This window comes from Arachis ipaensis, chromosome B8 (assembly GCF_059453495.1).
Source record: "Arachis ipaensis isolate K30076 ecotype BB chromosome B8, ASM5945349v1, whole genome shotgun sequence".
NCBI classification, from domain to species: Eukaryota; Viridiplantae; Streptophyta; class Magnoliopsida; order Fabales; family Fabaceae; genus Arachis; species Arachis ipaensis.
Window position 1 is genome coordinate 20756810 of NC_142443.1, and position 23367 is coordinate 20780176.

The window sequence follows — 23367 nt, forward strand, 5'->3', positions numbered from 1 at the left end:
ACCCTAAATTGAACACATCGATATCACTAAAACTCAGTTTTGGTTTAAAGTTGCTTAAGCTAAATAACTTGGTATGATTCATAAAATATGGGGAGGTTTACCCAATTTAATTTCAATTTCTCCTTATTAGATAAAGTTATCGCATGTTCTATTTCAAGAAGAAACTATAAACCGCACCTAGTGGTATCCATAATACCATATACCTGTATACCACGTAATTAAGGCCATTAAATAATATTCCAATTAACTAGGTGATGGTTAGTCTAGGACTACGAGCAAGAACATGGTGCAATAAAGTGGAGACCATGCTGCATGCGTACAAGAAGGAGGCAATGAGTTGGTGGTCTACGCATAAAAAACTACAACTACAAACTATATGCTTACAAATTCTACCCCATACAACATGGATACTAGAAGAAAGCCCTCAAGCATGGCAATCTAATGTTTAGAAATGTTTCATGGAATCGATCGAACTGCATTCAGGATGCTGACACAAGTCCTTCACCGTGAAGTTAAACAGTCCTTGATGGTCATGGCATTTCTACTGTCAATGGAGACCATGGGACTGAGTGGTATTGTGCAAACAGCCATAAAAAAGGAAGGCTGGTTTATGAACAGTCTTTCCAAGGAATGTGTCATCTGTTTGCAATGCCTACTATCTTCGGAGTTCTCAGGGGTTGTGGAGAAATCCAGAAAACTCGAAACCCTCAGACACATGCTGAAAACTGAGCTCACCTTATACCAGGTTCATAGGATGAGATCCGTCCTCCTAACGATAATTTTCGATACCCTCTCAAACATTTGCTCTAGAATTCTAGGCGACATAACAATGGATGCCGTGTGGTTGGAGTATCAGAGGAATCCTAAAAGACTATTGGGTTTCAACACACAGGACCAGTGCATATCAGTTGCACCAGAGGCATCGAGTAGACATAACAATGGCCGAGGATTGCATATGCAACAAGGAGGAAGGCAAACTGAGCAAGATAAGAGAAAGCAGAAGTACGTCTGCAAGGAGCTGGATGACGCGGAATGTCCAAAGACACTGACCGTATGCTTCGGTCGAGAGTCCATGCCCACTGCAGATGGCATTGCTGAGTTTTTCTGCAACTTGTTTGGTCATGTGGTTCAAAGGGTGACAGTCATGCCTCGGAGGGACAAAGACTCGGGTGATTTTGCTTTCATTCTTTTCAACGACGCATCTATCCCGCGCATTATCATAGGGGACAAAAATGTTGTTCATCATACCATACAAGGCATGAAAAGTTGGATCAGATGGTGGACATGAACACATTATCGCTGTGTGAATTAGTCTACAATAGACGATAAAGGTTAGTGTCATTTTTTCAAAATAATTTAGTTACACTAGAATCTTTACTTGTTAAGGGAGCTGATTTATACGTTATATGGTCATTTTTTATATCCAAGTTAAATTATCTTTCCATGTTACCGGATTTTGTTGATAAAATCTTGATCAATCTGGTTCCTTATTCGGCTGTGGTCATGAAGTTTAAATTGGAAATAACAAACCCTATGACCATTAATTAAGTTCATGTCGTTTGGAGTCCTTCACCATACACCTCCCAAACATAAGATATTATGATGTACTTGAACTTGTTGGGACTAACGTAGGAGACATACCAGGAATGTTTTTTGGAAATATATTAGTTGAATATCACATTTTTTAGTTGGACATTTTGAAATCGGACTGGTGTATGTGGCAGACACTTTGTGTATAAGTTTTTAGTTTTTTTCGTGGGCCCTAAAGCTGTTGTTAGAAAAAAAATCTTTCTAAAACATAAAGGATTATACACTATGTCCAAAAATTCCAATTGAAATTTAAGTGGGCCAGTGACAATGTACTTGTTTTGGAACTCTAGTACGTTTCGTTTTTTTTTAGCTTTTTAAAACCCAAAACCGGGAGAGTGCCCCAATTAACAAATAACAAAGTGAAGAAATCAAATAAACCCAACATTCTTGAGGGAATACAATATTGTGACAATGATTTTGTTATGGCCACAAAAAAATCTTAAACAAGAAGAATAGCTAAACCTCTAAAATTCTTTTTATGGCAAAACTGATTGTTTAACAGTTAACATGAAATTTTTTTTCTGTTAAATGCTTAACCTAATCAATTGTTTTCCCACATACTATTGTTATCATATATGATATGTGCAAACAGTATCATTTGCATTCAGTAGCATTGTATTTGCATTCAGTAGCAGTCACTGTTTGGTCGATACACTGCTTATAACCAAACGTAGTCTCAATAAAATAGAATGCAAGATATGCACCATAAATACAAACCATAGAATATCACAACTGGTCACCAAATGTCAAACACAGAACATCACATACAAAATAACACATTCGGAATAACATTTTGATTAATTACACTACACAGGAAATTTTAAAGGTCTGCATAAATCTGTTAAGTCGACCCCTGGTTGACGGACGAGTCAGGAGAGGTCTTGGGTCGCTGTCGCTTACTAGGACCTGCCTCAGCCCCCCACCATGTTGCCTCTTGTTTACACTGTAGTTGAGTTAAAAAAATTTAGGCATAAAACATGAAAACGTGAGAAATTAGACCAGAAAATAGTGGTCAGATGTTACTAACCCTGACTGCTGAGTATCGAAATATTGCTGTTGTTGGCTCCGGGGGTGATTCCTAAGGAACATCTCGGTGTGGTAGACTCTAAGTTGGGCTTCTTTGTTGAAGCAAGCACCGCACACCGAAGCTAAGCGTTGTATAATATGTTCAGGCAACACCTTCGATGCATACAGTTCATCAACGAAACACGGAGGTTCATCTTTCCGGTTAATGTCCCTGACGATCATGTAGAATACTCCCCAGCCAACATACCTAAGCTCCACACTCAGCAAAGAACATCGTCTATACATGCGTCGTATCCTCCCTAAATCAGCTCCCTTAATCCAAAACATGTCACTGTCTCTCTTGGGCGTGATGTGGAGGCAATTGTCTTGAGTGTCTATTAAATAAAGATCAGTGGTACTGTACCACTTGAATAGATTCACGATATTACGTGGAAATTCAACATCATCCTGTGGCGGAACAAGACAAAACCATGGCAAGTTAGTTTTCCAAATGTTTTTTAACAGAATCATAACAACGAAAGAAGGAAAAATTGTGGATATATGTACATCTGTTGCAAAGAGCCCGAAGACATAAAACTGGTTGTACGATTGTTGTATGTTCCTTAATGCATTAACATACCTAACCAACATGAAGAAACAACAACAAATAAAACATAGGGAACCGAAACCTAAAAGAAGGGAATAGCCAAATATTTTGTGACTCTTTATTTACTTATTCTCTTGCATGCAGTTATTTAAATATGCTCGATTTTATTCTTTACAGATACGGCTGCTATCAAAGGAGGTAGTAAAAATTGAAGAAGATGCTTACTGGAATCCAAGCTCCATTCTTGTTTAATTACTTCGAAGATGGCTGTGGTTGAAGGGAGGGAGATGCCAAGGAAGTGTTCAGACGAAGAATAGTTGATTAATGAGTGTAACTTTTTTTCTGTTCAGTTTTTTTGCTATGTTACTATGTTAGTTGAGAATTTATTAAACCTTTTAATGTAAAATTAATCCAAACGTCGAATCAGTGGTAGAGGGTACTTATTATTAGCCAACTCTATGTTATCCTAATTATTGGAAAACGTAAAATATCCTTTAATTGATTGATTATCAAAATATTTTGGAAATGTGTCGTTTATAAATGTGCAGAGATCCCCTTTAATTGAATCAGAAAATGTTTTCAAAATGGAATTGTTATCCATTACTAATACACGTTGTTGTTAAATACTATTAGGTATCAAGAAAGCAAGTAATCAAATGATTTCAACATTTTAACTTACCCAGTTACTTTTGCCTCAAACATGAAAGATTTTTTTAGTTTTATGTAGGTTAATAATTTTCATTGAAGAATTTAAATTTAAACACTAATAGTTATCAAAATAGGTAGTCACAGGCATTTAAAAAAAGAAAAAAGATACCCAGTAATCAAATTATTTAAAAAATTGAATTTAAATTTAAAAATTTTAAAACGTTTGTTTTGAGTTTCTACCAGTTATATTTTAATCTAGCATTAATTTTGCTAGTAACAAATGTTGAAGAATTTAATTTTCAAAGGAAATAGTAGTAGTTACGTATAAACCGATTTATTAAATTAATTATTTTATTTAAGTCATAAAATGTGTTCCAACAACTTTGCAAACATTAATTAGGTTAATAGCAAACAATTAATAATTTCATTTTCCTAGGATTTCTTTTTTTTTGGGAGGTAAATTAAATTTTATTTAGTTTTTCGTTGAAAACAGGAATCGATGGAGAGGGATTTACGGAGAGTTATTGGGATAGAACGGAATATTTATTGGAGATTATCGAAAAACGCAAGGTTTTAATAGCTAAATTAAAATTTCAATTTTTTTTAAACGCCGCGTTTTAATCCCTTATTTTTTACTTTATATTTTTTTTTCATTCACAAGCGTGTAACATAAGTATCTTTCAGTAATCATTATTCACTTTCCATCTTCCTTCACAAAACACTCCTCATAGTAACCCCAACCTAACACACAATTTGCTGCTGAAGGTATCGACTCCAACAGCTTCGTCTCGGAGAAAATGTCAAACAAGGTAAAACTCTATCCTAACTCTTCTCCTGATAGTGATCGGTTGTTAATCATCATCTGCATGTAGTGTCAATGTAATAAAAATGTAATCGTTGTAAAATCAAAATAAGACAGTTAACCTTTTTTAAATGAATGGGTGACTGATTTGGGTTTCTGATTTGTTCGTCTGAAAAGGATTTTATGCATTTAGATTTGATTAAGATTGTTCTGTTAAAGATTCAATAGATCACGACAGTAAACCATTTCAACAAAATATAGTTGCACTGTATGTGGAAAAATTGAACCACTTTGTTTCCAATTCCAAAAACATGCATGTGTGTTGATTTTAAATCAAAAGATTCAACTGTATGAGTTTTTTTAAATGAACTCTGATTTTGTTCCTTTTTGAACTTGATCACTGTGTGACACTTGCCATAGATGACGTCTTCGAAGGACAAGGGTAAGAGAGTGCAAGTGATGGATCACGGTACCACACAGAACTACAAGTTGAGGTTTCTGAAGCCAGTAATAAGCCCATCAATGTTCAAACTGGTAATTAACATCCCTTGACTACACACCTCTTAATTTTAAAGTTCTTGCAATGCTATTGATGTTTTGACAGAACTTGACCTATGTGTAACAGTCATTACCTATAACTCCCGATGAGCTACCAAACCGTACCCCCTACCTGGACCTGGTTGTGCCTGACGGAAGGAATAACCCCTGTCGGTGCTTCTGGACGCAACTCCAAAGTGGCAAAATTGCATTGACTCGTGGCTGGGAGGAGTTCTACCAGATGTACAAAATCAATCTGGACTCCATGCTATATTTCACACATAAAGGAAACTCCAATTTCCAAGTCCGGATTTTTGATTTTGGTGGCATTGAGAATTCATACCAACTCCGTGATCCTGAAGAACCACCATATGTAAGGACTGGTAATTATAAAATTGCAAAGTGTATCAACGTCCCTCCATCAGCCAGTGCTAGAGCGGTTGCCGCAAAGGTCAAAAGCAAGTGGCCTTTTTTTGTGATGGACCTAACTGCTCGCATGATGTCGTCGCGATTGTTGGTAAGCGTTAAGTTGTTGCAACATTTTGGTTGAAATATTATTTTACTGAAGAAAGCATTAAATTAGCTAATACTAACTGAAAATTCTTGTGTTATAATCAGCTGAACGTCCCTCATCTCAGTCACTTCACTGGTCAGAGGCACCCTATCATCCTCACACATGGCCACATACAGGTCGAAGCTACATATACAAGGTACAGTGGAAAAAGGGATGGTAGCTTCGGCGTTATTTCTGGAGGATGGGAGAACTTTGCTTCATTGTGCAACTTCAAGCCAGGTGGTGTGGGGGTCTTCGAGGTGATATCAAATGAGCCAGTGACGATCATCCAGGTTCGATGCAGATAGGATGCATAAGGATGAGTAACTGAAGGCGTAATCCCCTGTGTTTGACCTCTTTGTCCATATCATGCTAAGACTTTTCCCGTAGGTTTAGGAAGTATTATATGTTTCTTGCTTGTTGAACAATTATATTGACTTTTTTTGGGTGTTATTAAGTTGAAAACAAATTTCGGTATTAACTAAAACAGATTCGCATTCCCAAATATTATAGGTTTCTATTCGTTTTTTAATTGACTTTTCCATTTTAACTTGATTGGACAAAAATTAGTTTTCCAAGTACAAATGGCAGAGTTGCCTTATTTTTTTTTTTTGAAGTAATGCCAGAATAAATTGATTACTTTGTTGGCCTTTACAAAAAAAAAATCTGGCCCAATCGGTGAGGAAGACAAGAAAACCTCATATTTTTGTAAATGAAACTCTCTTAATATGTTGGGTATTAAATTGACCATTTAAAGGGGAATTTTTTTTTTTAAATTGGTTTTCTTGGACCTTAAAATGTTAAAGAAAAAAAAGTAAATCGAGAAAGATGAAAACACCGGTAATGTTTGAAGGAAGCCATATGTCACCAGTTAATTTTTTTTTTGAACTTGGTTTAATGAAAAATGTTTTTCTTTTTGGTACATGAACAGAATATTAAAAACTTAATTCAGCCCAATCAATGAGTAAAATAGCCCAATCGCAGTTTCTTTTAATGACTCAAGGATGGGTAATTTATTGTAGTTGGGCTTGGATCTCAGCTGGGTTCCAGGTCTAGCGTGGAGTGTGTACTTTTTTTTTTATTTCTTAAGGTCCTTAAGCAGATGTAATCAGAGGGTGATCCAGAATCATAAACAAAGTAGGTAACTGCATACTTTGATATCATCATACTATCACCTCAGCCATATCATGTTTGTGGTGGCTTCTACCTTTAAGGCGTTCAACCCTATATCTTCATCGTAAGAACTCCTTCGTTTTTCCTTCGATTAACATGTTTGACTTTGTACATTATAAGTTATAAGGATCTGTGTGTTTCTCATTTGCTTTTTTTTTTTAATCACCTTGAAATCAGATGGACAGGTGTTGAAACATTGGAAACTATACGGAGAAGGTTGTGTCCAATGCGAAAAGAAATTGATGAAGAACCTAATACCCAAAGACTACAGGATTCGTAGCAGTTTGGTGGATCTCTTTATTTTCGGGTATGTGAATATTTGATTTCTTTGCTTCAATGAATACGAAATTTTTGTATATGTTATTTTTGGCGTCGTTGTTTGTGCAACTAGGTTGATTTTTAAGTCATTTTTTAGGCCACCTAATTATATCCAGAAACACTAACGGATGAGGTACATGCGAACAATAGTGAAGATGATGGTCAATAACCTTTGCTGCTGCATGAAGGATGTATGAAGTCTCGATATACCCATACTGGAACACATGTAAGCTTAAGATCCAGCTATTATACAATGCTCGGACCCGTTTTCCTTCCGACCACTACAGATGAATCGGTACGTAATATTGTATTTAGCTTTGTCTATGCTGTTAGAAAATAAGCTATTAAAATTTTGTCTGACGCAAACCTAATAAAAGGGGATCTGTTTTATACTATGAAATTTGAATTCGTTGGAATTACCAAGCGGAAATGAAATAAACGCAAAGGAGAGTAAGAATGAAGAGGTTAGCGTTTGGTTAAATGAATGTTTGGTATAGAGTTCTCAAGTTACAGGGACTAAAGTCTGAGTATTTTTGTGGTATGTACGTGTTAAGGTCAATCCTAAGTTAAAATTCGTGTGTGATCCATTAATGTGACTCAGAGGTCGATTATTCCAGTTTGTCGAATTTCCGTCACAATCACTGCCGTGTTGGAAATGATTTTTCGATTCGCACGTTTGCAATCGTAACAAAAAATTTCTCAAACTACAATAATCGATCGCTGAGATACTAGATTGAATCACCATTGAATTGTAATTGGATTAACTTGTACTCTTAAAAACTACAAAATATCCATGCTTCAATCCTAGTATCTCATTAATTCTGTGCCAACCTTCATTTAACCAAACAATGATATCTTCTTTCATGCTCCATTTTCCTTTTATTTTATCTCCGGTTGGTAGTTCCAACGATATCAGATTTCATGGTTGTCTATGACCTGCGTTACAAAGCACGAACTAGCAACTGATTTTGTTTTACTAGTAGTTGCTTAATATTAATTAACGCAGAATATCATTTTGGAAATTATTCTAACACATTCTCAACTACATGCATGAGGGGTGATCCATAATCGTAAACGAAGTAGGCCACCGCATACTTTAATATCATCATCCTATCTCCTCAGCCCTATCATGTTCGTGGTGGTGAGTACCTTTCGGGCGTTCAAGTGCAAATCTTCATCGTAATAACTCATTCATCTCCCCTTGGATTAACATGTTTGACTTTGTACATTATAAGGTATTAGGATCTGTGTGTTTCTCGTTTGGTGTTTTTTTTAAATCAATTTGAAATTAGATTCAAATGTATGAAACATTGGAAACACCACGGAGTAGGTTGTGTCCACTGGGAAAGGAAATTGATGAAGAACCTAAAATCCAAAGGCTAAAGAGTAAGTAGCAGTTTTGTGGATCCTTTTTTTAGATTTATTGAATTAATTGATTTTTTTGATTCATCTATTGTGTATAGTTGTCGTGCTGAGTTTTCTTAATATCAGGTCATAATAGTCAACAATGTTACGGGTGCTAGATGACTACATTTTGGAAATATTCAAGCTCTCAATCCCAGGAAGCAAAACCCTGCCTATCAAAGTAAAGTCATGCTGTAGTCAAATAGCTGATAACATAGAAAGATTCGCTATTGTTCAACTTAAAGGAAATGTCCGCAGTGTTTCAAACATTTATTATTCCTAATGTTAAATTCTGTCAGTATGTAAGACTCTAACAACTTCAAAATGTTATTGAACCTAATAATCGAAACTATGATATGAGCGAATAAAAATGTGTTTGTGTTTACGAATTTTCTGCTTCATATATCTATATATATTTCAAACTGCTTTCATACACAGTGTGTCATTTCCCCTTAAATAAAATTTTCAATGAATATAGAAAATCCATAATAACAAAGTAGATTCACAACCTCAACGTTACAAAAGAGATTTAAAACCATCTATGAACAATTCAACCTTGGAGACTACAACCCATTCAATCTAATAATTTGGTTGGTAAATCAAATGCACTAAGAAAGGAAAAAAATCAATTAACACAGCTCTATTTTTTCAACTGTATTGCATAACCACAATGGTAGGAAGTCCTTACCCCAAATGCAACCACAATAAACTACAACTAAAATACAGCAATGTAAGCAAAACACATGCATATTATTCAACATTATTGTCATCATAATGGACTAAGTAGGGAAAAAAAATCAATTTACACAACTCTAATTGATCAACTGAATTGGATAATCATAATGGTAGCAACTCGTTACCCAAAAGTCAACCACAATTTACTGCAACGAGAATACAACAATGTAAGCAAATCACATACATATTATTGAACATAATTATCACCCTAATGGACATATTCATAGTTAACGTAAATAACTACAACTTAAAACTCCTCAATACCAAGCAGTGACAAATACATTGCGGTCAGTAAATCAGGATAGATCATGCTTTTAGAACCAATTATACTTGCATTGCACTAAATTCAGAAGACTAATTCCTTCAAATGGTCAAAGTGTCCTATGCATCGACGCGAACAATGCCATGTACGATCCTTGTTTGTTGCCACAAGGCAGTGACGATGGTAACGGATCTCGGACATCGATCTGCACATGTCGTGTGTCACATTTATCATCAATGACATCATTAACGCATTCATAGTTCGTGAATGAATGTCTCTTGTCCTGCTGTGACTCCTTCACATGCTGATAACATCATAATCCCCAATCAGAAACTATAATCATGCATAAAACCATAATAGTCATTCATCGCAAAGTGGTTAAGAGGAGTTTTACACATCACACCTGTGTTAACGAGTAGAGATTTTTATTGAAAACACCATTCGTGGACGCGATGTCAATGGATTCACTGCTTTCATGGAGGCTCCGCTGTTTTATAAATTTTTTTTTAGACAAGAAGAACGAGATCTTCATTAATTTACCCAGTTTATGACACGGAAATTAGATGTTTATATTCAAAAAAATTACCTCAACAAAAGTGTTGTCTTTACCCTTTCGGTTCCTCATACCAGTCGCCGTAAGCTTCCTTGTTCCACCCTTTTTAAAAGGCTGCGCAAACAGAGGAACATTCACATAGTTTAATGGTTTTTAAAGGGACACACACCGAACAAGATTTTCACAGCAGGAGCCTATTTAGAATAAACAAATCGTACCTTGGTATTAGGTCCTGAGTGGTGTTCGAACTTAATTGAGAACGACCTCGAAGAATTAGCAAACCTTTCTGGACTAAAACCTGAGTCCTTGGCTGATGCATTGTCGTATGATCGATCGCGAGGGTTACCTTCCACACTATGCTGCATCAGATCTGGACAGCGCTTGTAGTAATGACTGTACTTGTGGCAATTAGAGCATGCTCTCTTCTTCCTCCAAGAAGACCTCTTGGAAGGGGCTCCTTTGCTTTTGACAACAAAGGGATTGTTGATGCCTTCCACGTTAACATTAGGAGTTGACTTGCCTTGTTTGCGTGACTGTAGGCGGATAACTAAATTGACAAGTTCAGACTGGACTTCATCAAAGTCTGCAAGATCCTTGCAAGCAATATCACACAGCTTGTTGCAATTCGATGCCAATGCTCCAACTCGAAACTTTAAGACCCTTTCGATGTCATCATTCACAGGCATTTCTGTACTAATAAATTCGTTCTTTGCATTCTTTGTCCACCTTTTGTATATCATCGAATCTGGAAACTCAAGTATGTTTTCGAACTTCATGGCACAGAAGATATGACTACAGGGAATACCACGTGATTCAAACAGCTTGCACGAGCACGAGAACAGATTCTTACCTCTATCGACTTCCACCCGTCGATCTTTGGCCGGGTCTCCGAGAGCAGTCACACTGAACTCTACCTTGTCCAAGGTTATGCTTAGTACCGTTATATTCAAAGCCCCTGCCCTCTGAATCTCATAACGAATTTCCTTGAAAATGTTTCGCGTGAAATAACATGATGCAGATCTTTCATATACCTCCAACGAGGTAATCATCACTGGCTCTGAGCACTGAGACTTAAAGTCAGCTATTAATTCGTTGTTTCTATACTCCTTTAAGGCCCTATCCAGGTTATGCATGAAGTCAATGAGGGTGTTCTTGCGATTAACATAAAATCTGATGAGAGAATTTATACCTTCACACTGTGATGTCGTCCTTATGTAACCGAAAAACTTATCCCGAAGGAAACAATGGGACTACATCTCACGAGTTTCGTACGTCTTTTCCATCCAGGTACTGCCAACAAGGTTGTGCTTATCCAAAATGGCTGCCCATCTTCGATCAAAGTCTCTCTGGTCGTTGTTGTCGTATATAAGACCCTTAAAATCGCGCAGGAAATTAGGATTCTTTATATTTTCACATGCATTTCTCTGTAGATGCCATCCGCATAACCGATGGGTCGCATCAGGCAGAACATTCTTGATTGCATCTCGCATGGCAAGGTCTCCGTCAGTTATTACTGCTTTTGGACTTTTCCCACCCATAGCTTCAACAAAAGTTTCCAACAACCACTTATACGTCTCTGTGGTTTCGTCGGATAGTAGGCCGGAGCCGAAGATAACAGTCTGCCCGTGATGATTGCATCCAGAGAAAATGACCAAAGGCTTGTTGTATTTATTCTTCTTGTAGGTTGAATCAAAGGCAACAATATCTCCAAAGCAGTGATAGTCGATAATTGACTGCCCATCTGCCCAAAAAATATGCTCCAGCCTTTCGTCACTAGTGAACGTATACTTTCCAAAGAACAGCGGATCGTTGTTTGACTTGCCAATCAAATAGTTTATTGCCGCATTGGCATCCCCGTTTTTAACTTTTGCCCGACGATAGCGATCGATGTGGTTGTACAAATCTTTTCGTGTGAAGCCAGCATGACGATATCCACCCTTCTGGAATGCAATATACCCCATAATATGGCAGCTCTTGACACCAAAATTATGAAGATTTTCCACTTGGACTCTATCAGTGACAGTTAGACGACAATTGGCCGGTATCAGATGCGCAAATTGGGGTGGCGTCAAATCGTGGTTGTGAGATTCCACAAAACATGATACCTTCCATCTACCGTAGCCGTAGTCAAGCTTTACCCTAAGTCGAGCTGGACACTTGGTTCGCGTTAGTGACCTTGCCTCCCTTGATCTATCATCCATATCAAGATACCTCATATTTCTCCAGCCCTCTTTGTTGCAAACAAGTTGCCTGCTAATGATTCTACCTTGATTATCCCTAACCACGTCGTCCTTCCTCATTACAAATCCATGCCAACAAGAATAAGCGTTATAAAATTGGCAAGCCTCATCCTCCGTCCTAAACTCCAGGTTCCAAATATCCTCCACCATTAAATCCGCTATTCTTTTTACACCACAAACTTCTTCACTCTTGCTAGTGGAATCCAGCGAATCCACATCGTCGTCATCAGCATCATCTTCTGCATTCGGTTGATAATCAAAATCATCACCTAAATCATTATCAGAATCATTCTTAACATCATCCTCCTTTATGGACATAATTTAACCCCTGCCATAATTTTACCCAAAAATGTCAATAAACAGAGCCAATGACAGCAACTACGGGAAGCTAAACTAAGCTGCATGTAAAATTAAATGAACCAAAACCAATTAAACTAACCCAATTATTTTTGACCCCATTATTAGGTTTTAATTTGAATTCCCCAAAGCTAGCCACAGCATAAAACTGGATAATGTAACTTAATTTCCAAATTCAAGGATAGCAACCCAACACCCTAAACAGAGAACCGTTTAAAAGGCATAGACTATCATCCAAATTAAACTAACCTGGATTAAGAAAAAAACTTAATCGGACATACCTTGATGACAACCAGAGGTTGAGCTTCAACGGATAAAAAATGCACTGTCGGAGTCGGAGGGAGGTGACCTTTACCTAATCCGACGCACCTAATTCGAAGGCAGCCGAAAAATGAATGTTGGTAAACCAGCTTCCAGCAGCCACAGCTTCGGATTTAGCAGAAGTTCTGCTACAAATTTCTTTACCGGAGCCACATCAGTTTAGCGTTCGCCCTCTCCTCAGTTGACGTCGACGCCAATCCGACGAAAGCAGAGTACCAGTTCCGGAACCTGTTACTCGAAGGAGATCATTCTTGCTAAATGGACGCTGGGTATAGAACGAAGGCGAAAAAATCAAACAGGGTTGGGTAGTGGGTTCTAGGATAACAAATTTCAGGGTTGGGTAGTGGGTATAGAACGAAGGCGAAAAGACCAGTGGGCAGTGGGTTCTATGCGTTTTCGAGGAAGTGAAACATGAATTAAAGGCTTGTGAGACATGCATGTTGAATTTCAGAAAGTGATGGAGGGTATTTTATAAAATGAAAAACAAGTCAGAGATTATAAATTATAATTATAAATGTTCCCCAATACACTATATAGTATATGTATACAATAATTAATGTAGTATTTGTTATAGTATATGTTCATTAAAGGCTTTTACTATTATCAATGAATGCAATAATGAAAGGTTGAAAATTTTTTTGATCAATGGCTGAGATGATGACACATGTGCAAGGGTAACTTACCCACAAAATTGCCATGGGTTTGGAAGAAATCACCTACTGAGAAACATATTTTCATATGGAATGGAATAATATCGGAGGAATTCTAACTGGCCAATATTTTTTTAGTTTTGTCTTATATTTAAATTAATATTAATTTTTTGGATTTTTTATAATATTTTTTAAATTGATAGGTCAATGACTAAATTATCACAAAATTTTATTTAAGAATTAATTATTGACTATTAAATTATTACAATATTATATACACAAAGTGAGATTTAAATCTCGACTCTTAATATGAATCATCTAGAATTTCTCTTTCAATAAATATTTTTTTCTATTTTAATGAAAAATCTTTCTAAAGTTTACTTGGTTGAAACTTAAAGTTAGTCGTTTATGTCTTGGTGAAAACAAAGAAAAAATATTATTGAGAAATAATAGAGCATTTTTAATAGAGTATTTTTAAAGTATCATTTTTGATATTTTAAAAAAATGAATTGATTTATAATTAAAATATACATTAAAATTGATTGATAAAATAAAATCAGCATTATCTTAGAAATATCAGATATAATATTACTTTAATAAAAAACTAATAAAATTTTACTGCTCACATAATTATATTGATAAAATAATTAAAAATAATATAAAATTTTAACTAAATTAAGACTAAAGTATTAGAGGAATAAATTTTATTTTTAATTTTAAATTATTATTTATAACATATGCTTTTACAAATGTTTATATCATCTTATAAGACTTAAAATAAAACTGAAATTAGATGTAGCATTAGCGATGTTCTAATAAATAATAATATAGAATAGATAGAATATATACAAGATCTCAGTTTCGGAGTTGAGAGTAATAAATGATACACTAACTTGATAAGAGAACTTCTTAAGATTTAAATATCCAATCTTGTGGATAAAGTTCGCCGATGACGTAGTACATTCTTGCAAGACTAACTTTAAGTAAAATAAAAGTTACGCAAAAAAGGTCAAGCTCAAATACCTTAAATTGAAAATAGTACAACATTTCAACGCATACGTGGTTGATATATTATTGACACTGTCAAGAAGAATATAAACGATTGATGGAAGCCTTTAGCCTTCTCCTGTTATGCTTCTCTCTGCTGAATTTAATACAATTTTGTGCTCCAAGAGACACAATTAACACACTGCAATCTATCAGTGATGGTGAGACATTAGTTTCAGCAGATGAAACCTTTGCATTGAGATTCTTCAGCCCTGGAACTTCCAAGAACCGTTATGTTGGAATTTGGTTTAACAAAGATCCAACAAAGGCAATAGTATGGGTTGCAAACAGAAAAACACCCCTCACTGACTCCTCAGGGGTTTTGAAGGTCAACACCACCGAAATTCTAGTCCTTCTTGATAGTAATAATAGTCTTATCTGGTCATCCAACACGACAGGATCGGCACGAAGTCCGGTTGCAAAGCTTTTGAATTCTGGGAATTTTGTTGTGCAGGATGACAGCAATAGCGACACGGAAGATTTTGTGTGGCAAAGTTTTGCCTATCCAGGCGACACAATCTTGCCTGGACAGAAGTTGGGAAGAAACTTAGCTACAGGACTAAATCGGAGGGCAACATCATGGAAAAGCTCTGATGATCCTTCTCCAGGTAGCTTTAGCTATCAAGTCGAGATTGATGGATATCCGCAATTAGTATTAAGAGATGGCACAACAAAAAGATTTCGTTTTGGATCATGGAATGGTATTCAGTTTAGTGGGGGACCACAGTTGAAAAATGACTCTGTATTTAGATTTAGCATAATTTCTGATGAGGAAGAAACATACAGTGTATTTTGGCTTGTTGATAGTTCAGTGCATCAAAGGGTTCAGATAACATCGGACGGATTCTGCCAGCGGGCGAGTTGGAGTGCTGGAAATACAGGTTGGACCAGAATTTCGCACTTACCGGTGGATTACTGTGATTACTATGGAAACTGTGGAGCATATGCTAGTTGTGATACAACCAGGTTTCCCATGTGTAATTGCTTGGATGGATTTGTGCAGAATACAACTGATTCATCAAGTGGTTGTGTTAGGAGAACTTCATTGAGTTGCAATCATTCAGATGGGTTTGTGAAGTTTTCGGGGCTAAAGTTACCAGACACTGAAGGGACACGGTTTAATAGAAGCATGAGACTTGAGGATTGTAGGATCTTGTGCTGGAACGATTGCTCCTGTATGGCTTATGCAGCTTTGGATGTCAGCAAAGGGCCAAATGGTTGTTTACTTTGGTTTGGTAATCTGATAGATATGAAAGTGATGAATGCATCTGTTGAAGATATTTATATAAAGATGGCAGGGAAAGAAGTAGGTACTATACTTCGGAATTTTTCTTCCCTTTTGCATTTTTTCCCCTTAAATATTTGTTTCATACTTTTTTATTCTCACTATTTCCTCTGTTTTTTAAATTTTCTATTTTTTTTTTTAAATGAACATTTTGCAGAAGCAATTGAACAAAATAGATCAACGAAGTCCAAGAAACGGAAGCAAAAGATTATCATTGCCGTAAGCTGTGTGTTATCTTTTGGAATTTTGATCCTATGCTTGGCCTTCATAATCTATGGATGGAAGAAGTATCACAAAGGTAATTAAGCAATCTTAATTATGTGATTCTTGGATTCTTATATAAATTATCCAAACTGTTAGTTACAGATTAGGATAAGTTTAACCTATGATCAAGACATATGTTCTTTGTCCAAGAAGCTTAACTTTGGTTTGTCACATGACAAAATTATCTTGTCCCCATGGTTTCGTTATATCTCTCATTTGAAATGTGGTTAATCTGTAATAACTAATAAGCATCATCCACCCTATATAAAAATCTCAACAGAGAACTAACTAACTAGTAATGTTAATCAGTAATGGTGGTCTTGTACTTGTTGACAATGGTAGAAAAGTAATGTTGGTAGTTCTATTTACATCTATCATTTTTTTTTTTTAAATTATTGGGAAATAGCAGAAGTTATAATAGCATGGAAAAATGAGCTTATTAGACATTTTTGGTTCTTTTTCTTTAACTCATTACATGCTACTTTGTAGGAAAGATAAAAGAAGAAACAGAATCAGGTGCAATAAATAGTCACCATGATGAGGATGATCTGGAACTGCCCTTATTTGATATGTGCACAGTTACTTCTGCAACAAGTAATTTTTCAAGTGACAATATACTAGGGACAGGTGGTTTTGGATCAGTTTATAAGGTAATCAAATGGAAAAAAAAAAGTATGATCCCTTAGTCTAGAATGCATAATATTCTTGATCAAGTTTGTTCTTGTCAATATGTAGCAGATCTCACCTTTGTATGGTAAAACAAAGGAAAAAAAAATCTTACAACTAGATTACTCAATACTTCAATAACTCTGCTGAAATGATAAAATTGAAGCAAATATATGTCAAGTTAAATATGTATATTTTGTAGCTTACAATGGTTGCAATTTCTAGGGTATCTTGGAAAATGGACGGGAAATAGCTGTCAAGAGACTTTCACAAAATTCAAGCCAAGGACTCCAAGAGTTCAAAAATGAAGTTATGCATATTGCCAAACTTCAGCACAGAAATTTAGTGAAGCTATTAGGGTATTGCATTCAAGCAGGGGAGAGAATATTGATTTATGAATTTATGCGCAACAAAAGCTTGGACTTCTTTATATTTGGTTTGATTCCCTTGAACCATGCTCTTCCTTTTATTTAACAAAGATTACATATGGTTCAGAACCTCATCAGAAAATTAGTCCAACTCATTTTGTTTTAAACAGATTGTGAGAAGGGAAAGCTTCTAGACTGGCCAAAGCGTTTTCTTATTATTAATGGAATTGTTAGGGGTCTTCTCTATCTTCATCAAGATTCAAGACATAGAATAGTTCATAGAGATCTTAAGGCTGGAAATATTTTGTTAGATGACGAATTGAATCCTAGAATTTCAGACTTTGGACTAGCAAGAAGCTTTGTAGGAAATGAAAACCAAGCAAATACAAGGCACATTGTTGGAACTTAGTAAGTGTCTAATTACATGACATGTAGAGAGGAATATAAAATGAAAGTAATAGCTTTTTCTTGATTCAAATTTTTTTTGTTAATCTTTTGCACAGCGGCTATCTGTCACCGGAGTACATAGTTGATGGGATATACTCAACAAAATCTGATGTCTACAGCTTCGGAGTACTGGTGTTAGAGATAGTTAGCGGGAAGAGAAATAGAGGATTCATCCATATTGATCACAATTTTAATCTTCTTGGGCATGTAAGAATAAGTGTTTTGTTTGTCCTCCATATTCATTTATAGTTTCCAACCAAATAGCATCATCCTAATTTATGTACTTATTGCAATATATACAAATGCAGGCATGGACGCTTTTCGTAGAAGGCAAGTGCTTACAAATAGTTGATCCATCTATCAAAGACTCAATTGATTTTCCAGAAGTCCTAAGATCAATTCATGTTGGTCTGCTATGCGTGCAACGAAATTCAGAAGATCGGCCAAGCATGTCGTGTGTGCTTACGATGCTGAGTAGTGAATGGGCATTGCCTCATCCAAAGAAGCGAGGGTTCTTTGTTGAGAGAGATGTGGTTGGTAACCATTCTTCATCAAGCAACAATAAACTATCTGTTAATAATCTGACAGTTACTCAAGTCTCTCCCCGATAGATTTTGATTCAAAATTGATAAGCTCATAGATTATCACAATGATAAGCCAATTCAATATACAATAGTAAATAAATATATAGAAGTGTTTAGTCCTTTTATATGATGCATTGATTTCGTTATCATCTATTTATTTTTCATTATCTTGGCGTTATATATTTACATAGTTTTATGGTACTAAAAATATTATAAAATCTAAGTAAACTCGTATATCTTGATTTTTAGTTTTTTCTTGCGCGAATTTAAATTTGGTTAAAATTGAAAAGAAAGATATACTTTATGAGCAATGCTAGGGGACCAACAACTTTTGTGATTGGTAGTCATCAAATAGCCATCAATAATGATTTAATGGTGTGAGATTGGTGTGAAATTTCATCTAATGACTCACCTTTCTTTGATAGTTACATGCTGGTCAAAATTCAATAAAATTGCTGCCCCTAGACTTTTCCATACTTTATTTCATAATAAATTGACATCTACAATAAAATGTTAATATCACAAAATTATAAGCAATCTTCATTACCAATATATAAAATGACTTTGGTATCAATTTTTATATGATATAAATATATGCTTTTAAAAAGTTTACATTAAATCTCAATAATAAAATTTTTACAAAATTTATAAATGTGAAGTAATTTTTTTTTAAATTAGTTTGTAAGTGTTCATACCCTGACCCAATGATAAGGCCCAGGTCCAAACGAAAGGCCCAATCCAAAGGATTAAGCCTCGCTCTATACCGACCTTCACCCCACAAAGTCGGTTCCTACCACAACTTGCTCTAAAGAAGTCGGGACGAAGATTAGTTGGCAGATAAACACCCATTCAAATGAGTAACTGCCCCTAAAATCTCTCTACCCACTTCCTGGAGCCATATCTCAACCTCCCTAAGATAAAGGGACGATTATTCCCCATGAATAATGGAACTACACCAACGGTGGTTATGGGTTCACCACTATAAATACCCTGACACTCCTCAGGTATCTCTAAGCCCAATACTCTCTAGACCTGTCTTGCTCCCTTTGCTGACTTTGGCATCGGAGTGTCTTTGCAGGTACCACCCCCATTCTCTCATACCGAAGTCGGACGAGGGCCTTGGAGCATCAATCCGCTTGGATACTCCATCATTCCAACGATTGGGCCAGCCAAACTAATCCAACCCAATAATCTCCGGTTACCCACCGTAACATTGGCGCCGTTGCCGGGGACCCGAGAGATCAACCAGTAAAGGCGGACATGTCACAGGAAGACGGTCATGTGGCATCAGATTCCGAACAAGAGAATCTGGATACCGGAAACCACGACGCAGACCTGACCCTTCACCAGGAAACCAACGACCAACACAGGGAAGGAACCTCCGGATTTAAAAATCCGAAGACAAATTCCTCGGAGGGGCATGAGTTAGAAAAGGATGGACCACCCCACGCAACTGAACTAATGGGGCTAGTCCATGTCCACCAAAGTCGCTTGGAACAGCTGGAACAGGAACGGGAGCGACAAAGGGAGATAGAAAAGCACCTAAGAGAGGAGATGGATCGACGAAAAGAGTTAGAGAAAAAACTCTTAAAATTAGAATCCTCCCTCAGAGGTCGGAACTCCCGTGAAGATCGAGAAGAGTCGCCCCCGGGAGGGGAGGACCCTTTCAGTGAGGACATAATGAGGGCAAAAGTTCCAAAAAACTTTAAAAGCCCCGATATGGACCTCTATGACGGAACCACCGATCCAAAGCATCATCTAAGCAACTTTAAAAGTCGGATGTATCTGGCTGATGCTTCTGATGCAACACGCTGCAAAGCTTTCCCGACCACCTTATCGAAAGCAGCGATGAAATGGTTCGATAGTCTCCCTCCAAGGTCGGTCACCAGCTTCGAGGACCTCTCGAGGAAGTTTCTGATGAGGTTCTCCATTCAGAAAGATAAAGTAAAGCATGCACCAAGTCTCCTGGGAATAAAGCAGGAGGTCGGAGAACCTCTACGAGATTATATGGAAAGGTTCAACAAAGCATGCCTAGAGATTCAAGACCTGCCCACCGAGGCAGTCATTATGGGGCTAGTAAATGGACTTAGGGAAGGTTCCTTCTCACAGTCCATATCAAAAAGGCACCCCACCTCCCTGAGTGATGTACAAGAAAGAGCTGAAAAGTACATCAACATGGAGGAAAACGCCAGGCTGAGAGAGTCGAGCTGGCGACTTGGGCACCTTCCCTCAATAAAAGAGAGAGAAAGGGAGCCCAAGAAGAAAGAAGACATCGATCCTGACAGGCCCAGGAAATATCACTCTTATACTCCTCTAAAGGTTTCTATAGTGGACGTATACAGAGAAATTTGCAATACTGAAAGGCTGCCACCTCCCAGGCCCATTAAAAATAAAAAAGGGGGAGTCACAGCGACTACTGTGAGTACCATAAAATATATGGTCACTCGACAAATGACTGTTACGACCTTAAAAATGTGATAGAAAAGCTGGCCAAAGAAGGCCGACTTGACAGATATCTCATAGAAAGGTCGGACAATCATGGGAAGAGAAAGCGAGACGATGCAGATAGAAGAGACCCACCACCGCAGACTCCGGAGAGACATATACATATGATCTCAGGCGGATTCGCAGGAGGGGGACTCACCAAGTCCGCTCGCAAAAGACACCTCAAGCGAGTATACCAGGTCAGAAATGAATCATCCGACCTCCCCACTATCTCATTTACAAAAGAGGATGGGCAAGGAGTAATCCCTGGACACGACGATCCAGTGGTAATAACTATGATCCTAGCTAATGCCCATCTCCACAGAACCCTAGTAGATCAAGGAAGCTCGGCGGATATCCTTTTCAAACCTGCATTTGACAAACTGGGGTTGGATGAAAAGGAATTAAGAGCCTACCTCGACACCTTGTACGGGCTAGGCGATACGCCAATAAAACCACTAGGATTTATACCCCTCCACACTACCTTTGGAAAGGGGGAAAAATCCAAAACTCTGAGTATAGACTTTATAGTCATCGACGTAGGGTCAGCATACAATGCCCTAATCGGCAGAACCTCCCTGAATCGACTCGGGGCGGTGGTGTCTACCCCCCATCTTTGCATGAAATTTCCGACACCTGCGGGAATAGCAACAGTGCGGGGAGACCAGAAGTTGGCAAGAAAGTGTTACAATGAAAGCCTGAACCTGAGGGGTAAAGGCAAAGAGGTTCACACCATAGAGCTCGGTGGTGCAAGGGCCAAAGAAAAACTACGACCACAGCCAGGAGGAAAAACTGAAGAAATACAGGTCGGCGAAGAGGAAAGGAAGAATACCAGCATAGGAGCCAACCTAGGGGAGACCCTGAAGCAAGGGTTGACTAAGCTCCTAAGAGACAATTCCGACCTCTTCGCCTGGAAGGCTTCCGACATGCCCGGGATAGACCCCGAGCTCATGTCCCACAAGCTCTCGATACATCCGGGATCCCGACCTGTACAACAGAAAAGGCGCAAGCTCGGCCCCGAACGAGCCCTAGTGGTGGAAGAGCAAGTTCAGGCACTCCTAGAAGCCAGCTTCATTAGAGAAGTTAAATATCCAACATGGCTAGCAAATGTAGTTCTAGTCAAGAAGCAAAATGGCAATTGGAGGATGTGTGTTGACTACACCGACTTAAATAAAGCATGTCCCAAAGACCCTTATCCACTCCCGAGTATTGATACCCTAGTAGACTCTACCTCGGGATATCAATACTTGTCGTTCATGGATGCCTACTCGAGATATAACCAAATCCCGATGTATGAGCCAGACCAGGAGAAAACATCATTCATCACGCCCAGAGCTAATTTTTGCTACGTGGTCATGCCATTTGGATTAAAAAATGCAGGGGCCACATACCAAAGGCTGATGAATAAGGTGTTCGCCCCTCACCTTGGGAGCTTAATGGAAGTCTACGTCAACGACATGCTAGTAAAAACCAAGGAAGGAGTCGACCTCTTATCAGACCTCTCGCAAGTCTTCGACACCATAAGGCTACACGGGATGAGGCTAAATCCCGCAAAATGTGCCTTCGCAGTAGAGGCTGGAAAATTCCTAGGTTTTATGCTAACACAGAGAGGGATTGAAGCAAATCCCGATAAGTGTAAAGCTATCTTGAAAATGAAGAGCCCGACTTGCTTAAGAGAGGTTCAGCAATTGAACGGCCGACTTGCAGCCCTCTCCAGGTTCTTGGCAGGATCAGCACTCAAATCCCTTCCACTGTTTTCTTTATTAAGAAAGGGATGCCAGTTCAAATGGACTCCGGAATACGAAGAAGCATTCCAAGAGTTCAAAAGGTTCTTGAGTCAACCGCCAATCCTAACCCGATCTTTAGTCGGGGAAGATCTCGTCCTTTATTTGTCCGTAGCAGACAAAGCTGTCGCATCAACCCTGATAAGGGAGGATGAGGTCGGACAGCATCTAGTCTACTTCATCAGCAAAGTTCTACAAGGCCCCGAGCTAAGGTACCACAAACTAGAGAAGTTTTCCTACTCCTTAGTAATAGCCTCACGAAGGCTACGACCTTACTTTCAAGCACATACAATAAGAGTCCGAACGAACCAACCATGAAGCAAATCCTCCAAAAGATGGATGTTATGGGGAGAATGGTTCAATGGGCAATAGAGCTCTCCGAGTTCGATTTGAAGTATGAAACTCGGACAGCAATCAAAGCCCAATGCCTCACCGACTTCATAGCTGAGTACGCAGGAGACCAAGAGGAAAAGCCAACTACATGGGAACTCTATGTAGATGGATCCTCAAATAAAACAGGAAGCGGTGCAGGCATAATACTGGCAGATGAAAGGGGAACTTAAATAGAGGTATCCCTCAAATTCGAATTCCCAGCTTCAAATAACCAGGCAGAATATGAAGCCCTGATTGCAGGATTGAAGCTGGCAGAAGAGGTCGGTGCAACAAAAGTGATGATATACAGT

At 37.8% G+C, this 23367-nt stretch overlaps 3 protein-coding genes and 1 pseudogene across 3 annotated transcripts; 3 read left to right on the forward strand and 1 right to left on the reverse strand.

Annotated features, from left to right (window-relative positions):
* Positions 1-451: 451 nt before the first annotated feature.
* On the forward strand, positions 452-1288 carry LOC107610660 (uncharacterized). The gene has a single exon (XM_016312680.2). It carries the CDS (start codon positions 452-454, stop codon positions 1286-1288), a length of 837 nt encoding a protein of 278 aa, XP_016168166.1.
* Positions 1289-5072: 3784 nt separating this feature from the next.
* Positions 5073-6050, forward strand: LOC107610661 (uncharacterized). Its single transcript, XM_016312681.1, has 3 exons — positions 5073-5186; positions 5278-5706; positions 5808-6050. Exons 1-3 carry the CDS (start codon positions 5073-5075, stop codon positions 6048-6050), a joined length of 786 nt encoding a protein of 261 aa, XP_016168167.1.
* A 4331-nt stretch (positions 6051-10381) lies between these two features.
* On the reverse strand, positions 10382-12577 carry LOC107610662 (protein FAR1-RELATED SEQUENCE 5-like; annotated as a pseudogene).
* Positions 12578-14811: 2234 nt separating this feature from the next.
* LOC107610663 (G-type lectin S-receptor-like serine/threonine-protein kinase At4g27290) lies at positions 14812-18563 on the forward strand. Its single transcript, XM_088495981.1, has 7 exons — positions 14812-16112; positions 16245-16385; positions 16841-17001; positions 17243-17453; positions 17556-17793; positions 17889-18039; positions 18141-18563. Exons 1-7 carry the CDS (start codon positions 14861-14863, stop codon positions 18441-18443), a joined length of 2457 nt encoding a protein of 818 aa, XP_088352107.1. The 5' UTR covers positions 14812-14860; the 3' UTR covers positions 18444-18563.
* Positions 18564-23367: the final 4804 nt, after the last annotated feature.

Excerpts from the sequence above, each read along its gene's own strand:
- LOC107610660 (XM_016312680.2), top strand. The coding sequence starts at position 452 with ATGTTTCATGGAATCGATCGAACTGCATTCAGGATGCTGACACAAGTC.
- LOC107610663 (XM_088495981.1), top strand. The coding sequence starts at position 14,861 with ATGGAAGCCTTTAGCCTTCTCCTGTTATGCTTCTCTCTGCTGAATTTA. Across the intron at positions 17,002-17,242 it reads GTTTTGGATCAGTTTATAAG|GGTATCTTGGAAAATGGACG; the intron begins GTAATCAAATGG and ends TGCAATTTCTAG. Across the intron at positions 17,794-17,888 it reads AGGCACATTGTTGGAACTTA|CGGCTATCTGTCACCGGAGT; the intron begins GTAAGTGTCTAA and ends TCTTTTGCACAG.
- LOC107610661 (XM_016312681.1), top strand. The coding sequence starts at position 5,073 with ATGACGTCTTCGAAGGACAAGGGTAAGAGAGTGCAAGTGATGGATCAC. Across the intron at positions 5,187-5,277 it reads GCCCATCAATGTTCAAACTG|TCATTACCTATAACTCCCGA; the intron begins GTAATTAACATC and ends TATGTGTAACAG. Across the intron at positions 5,707-5,807 it reads TGATGTCGTCGCGATTGTTG|CTGAACGTCCCTCATCTCAG; the intron begins GTAAGCGTTAAG and ends TGTTATAATCAG.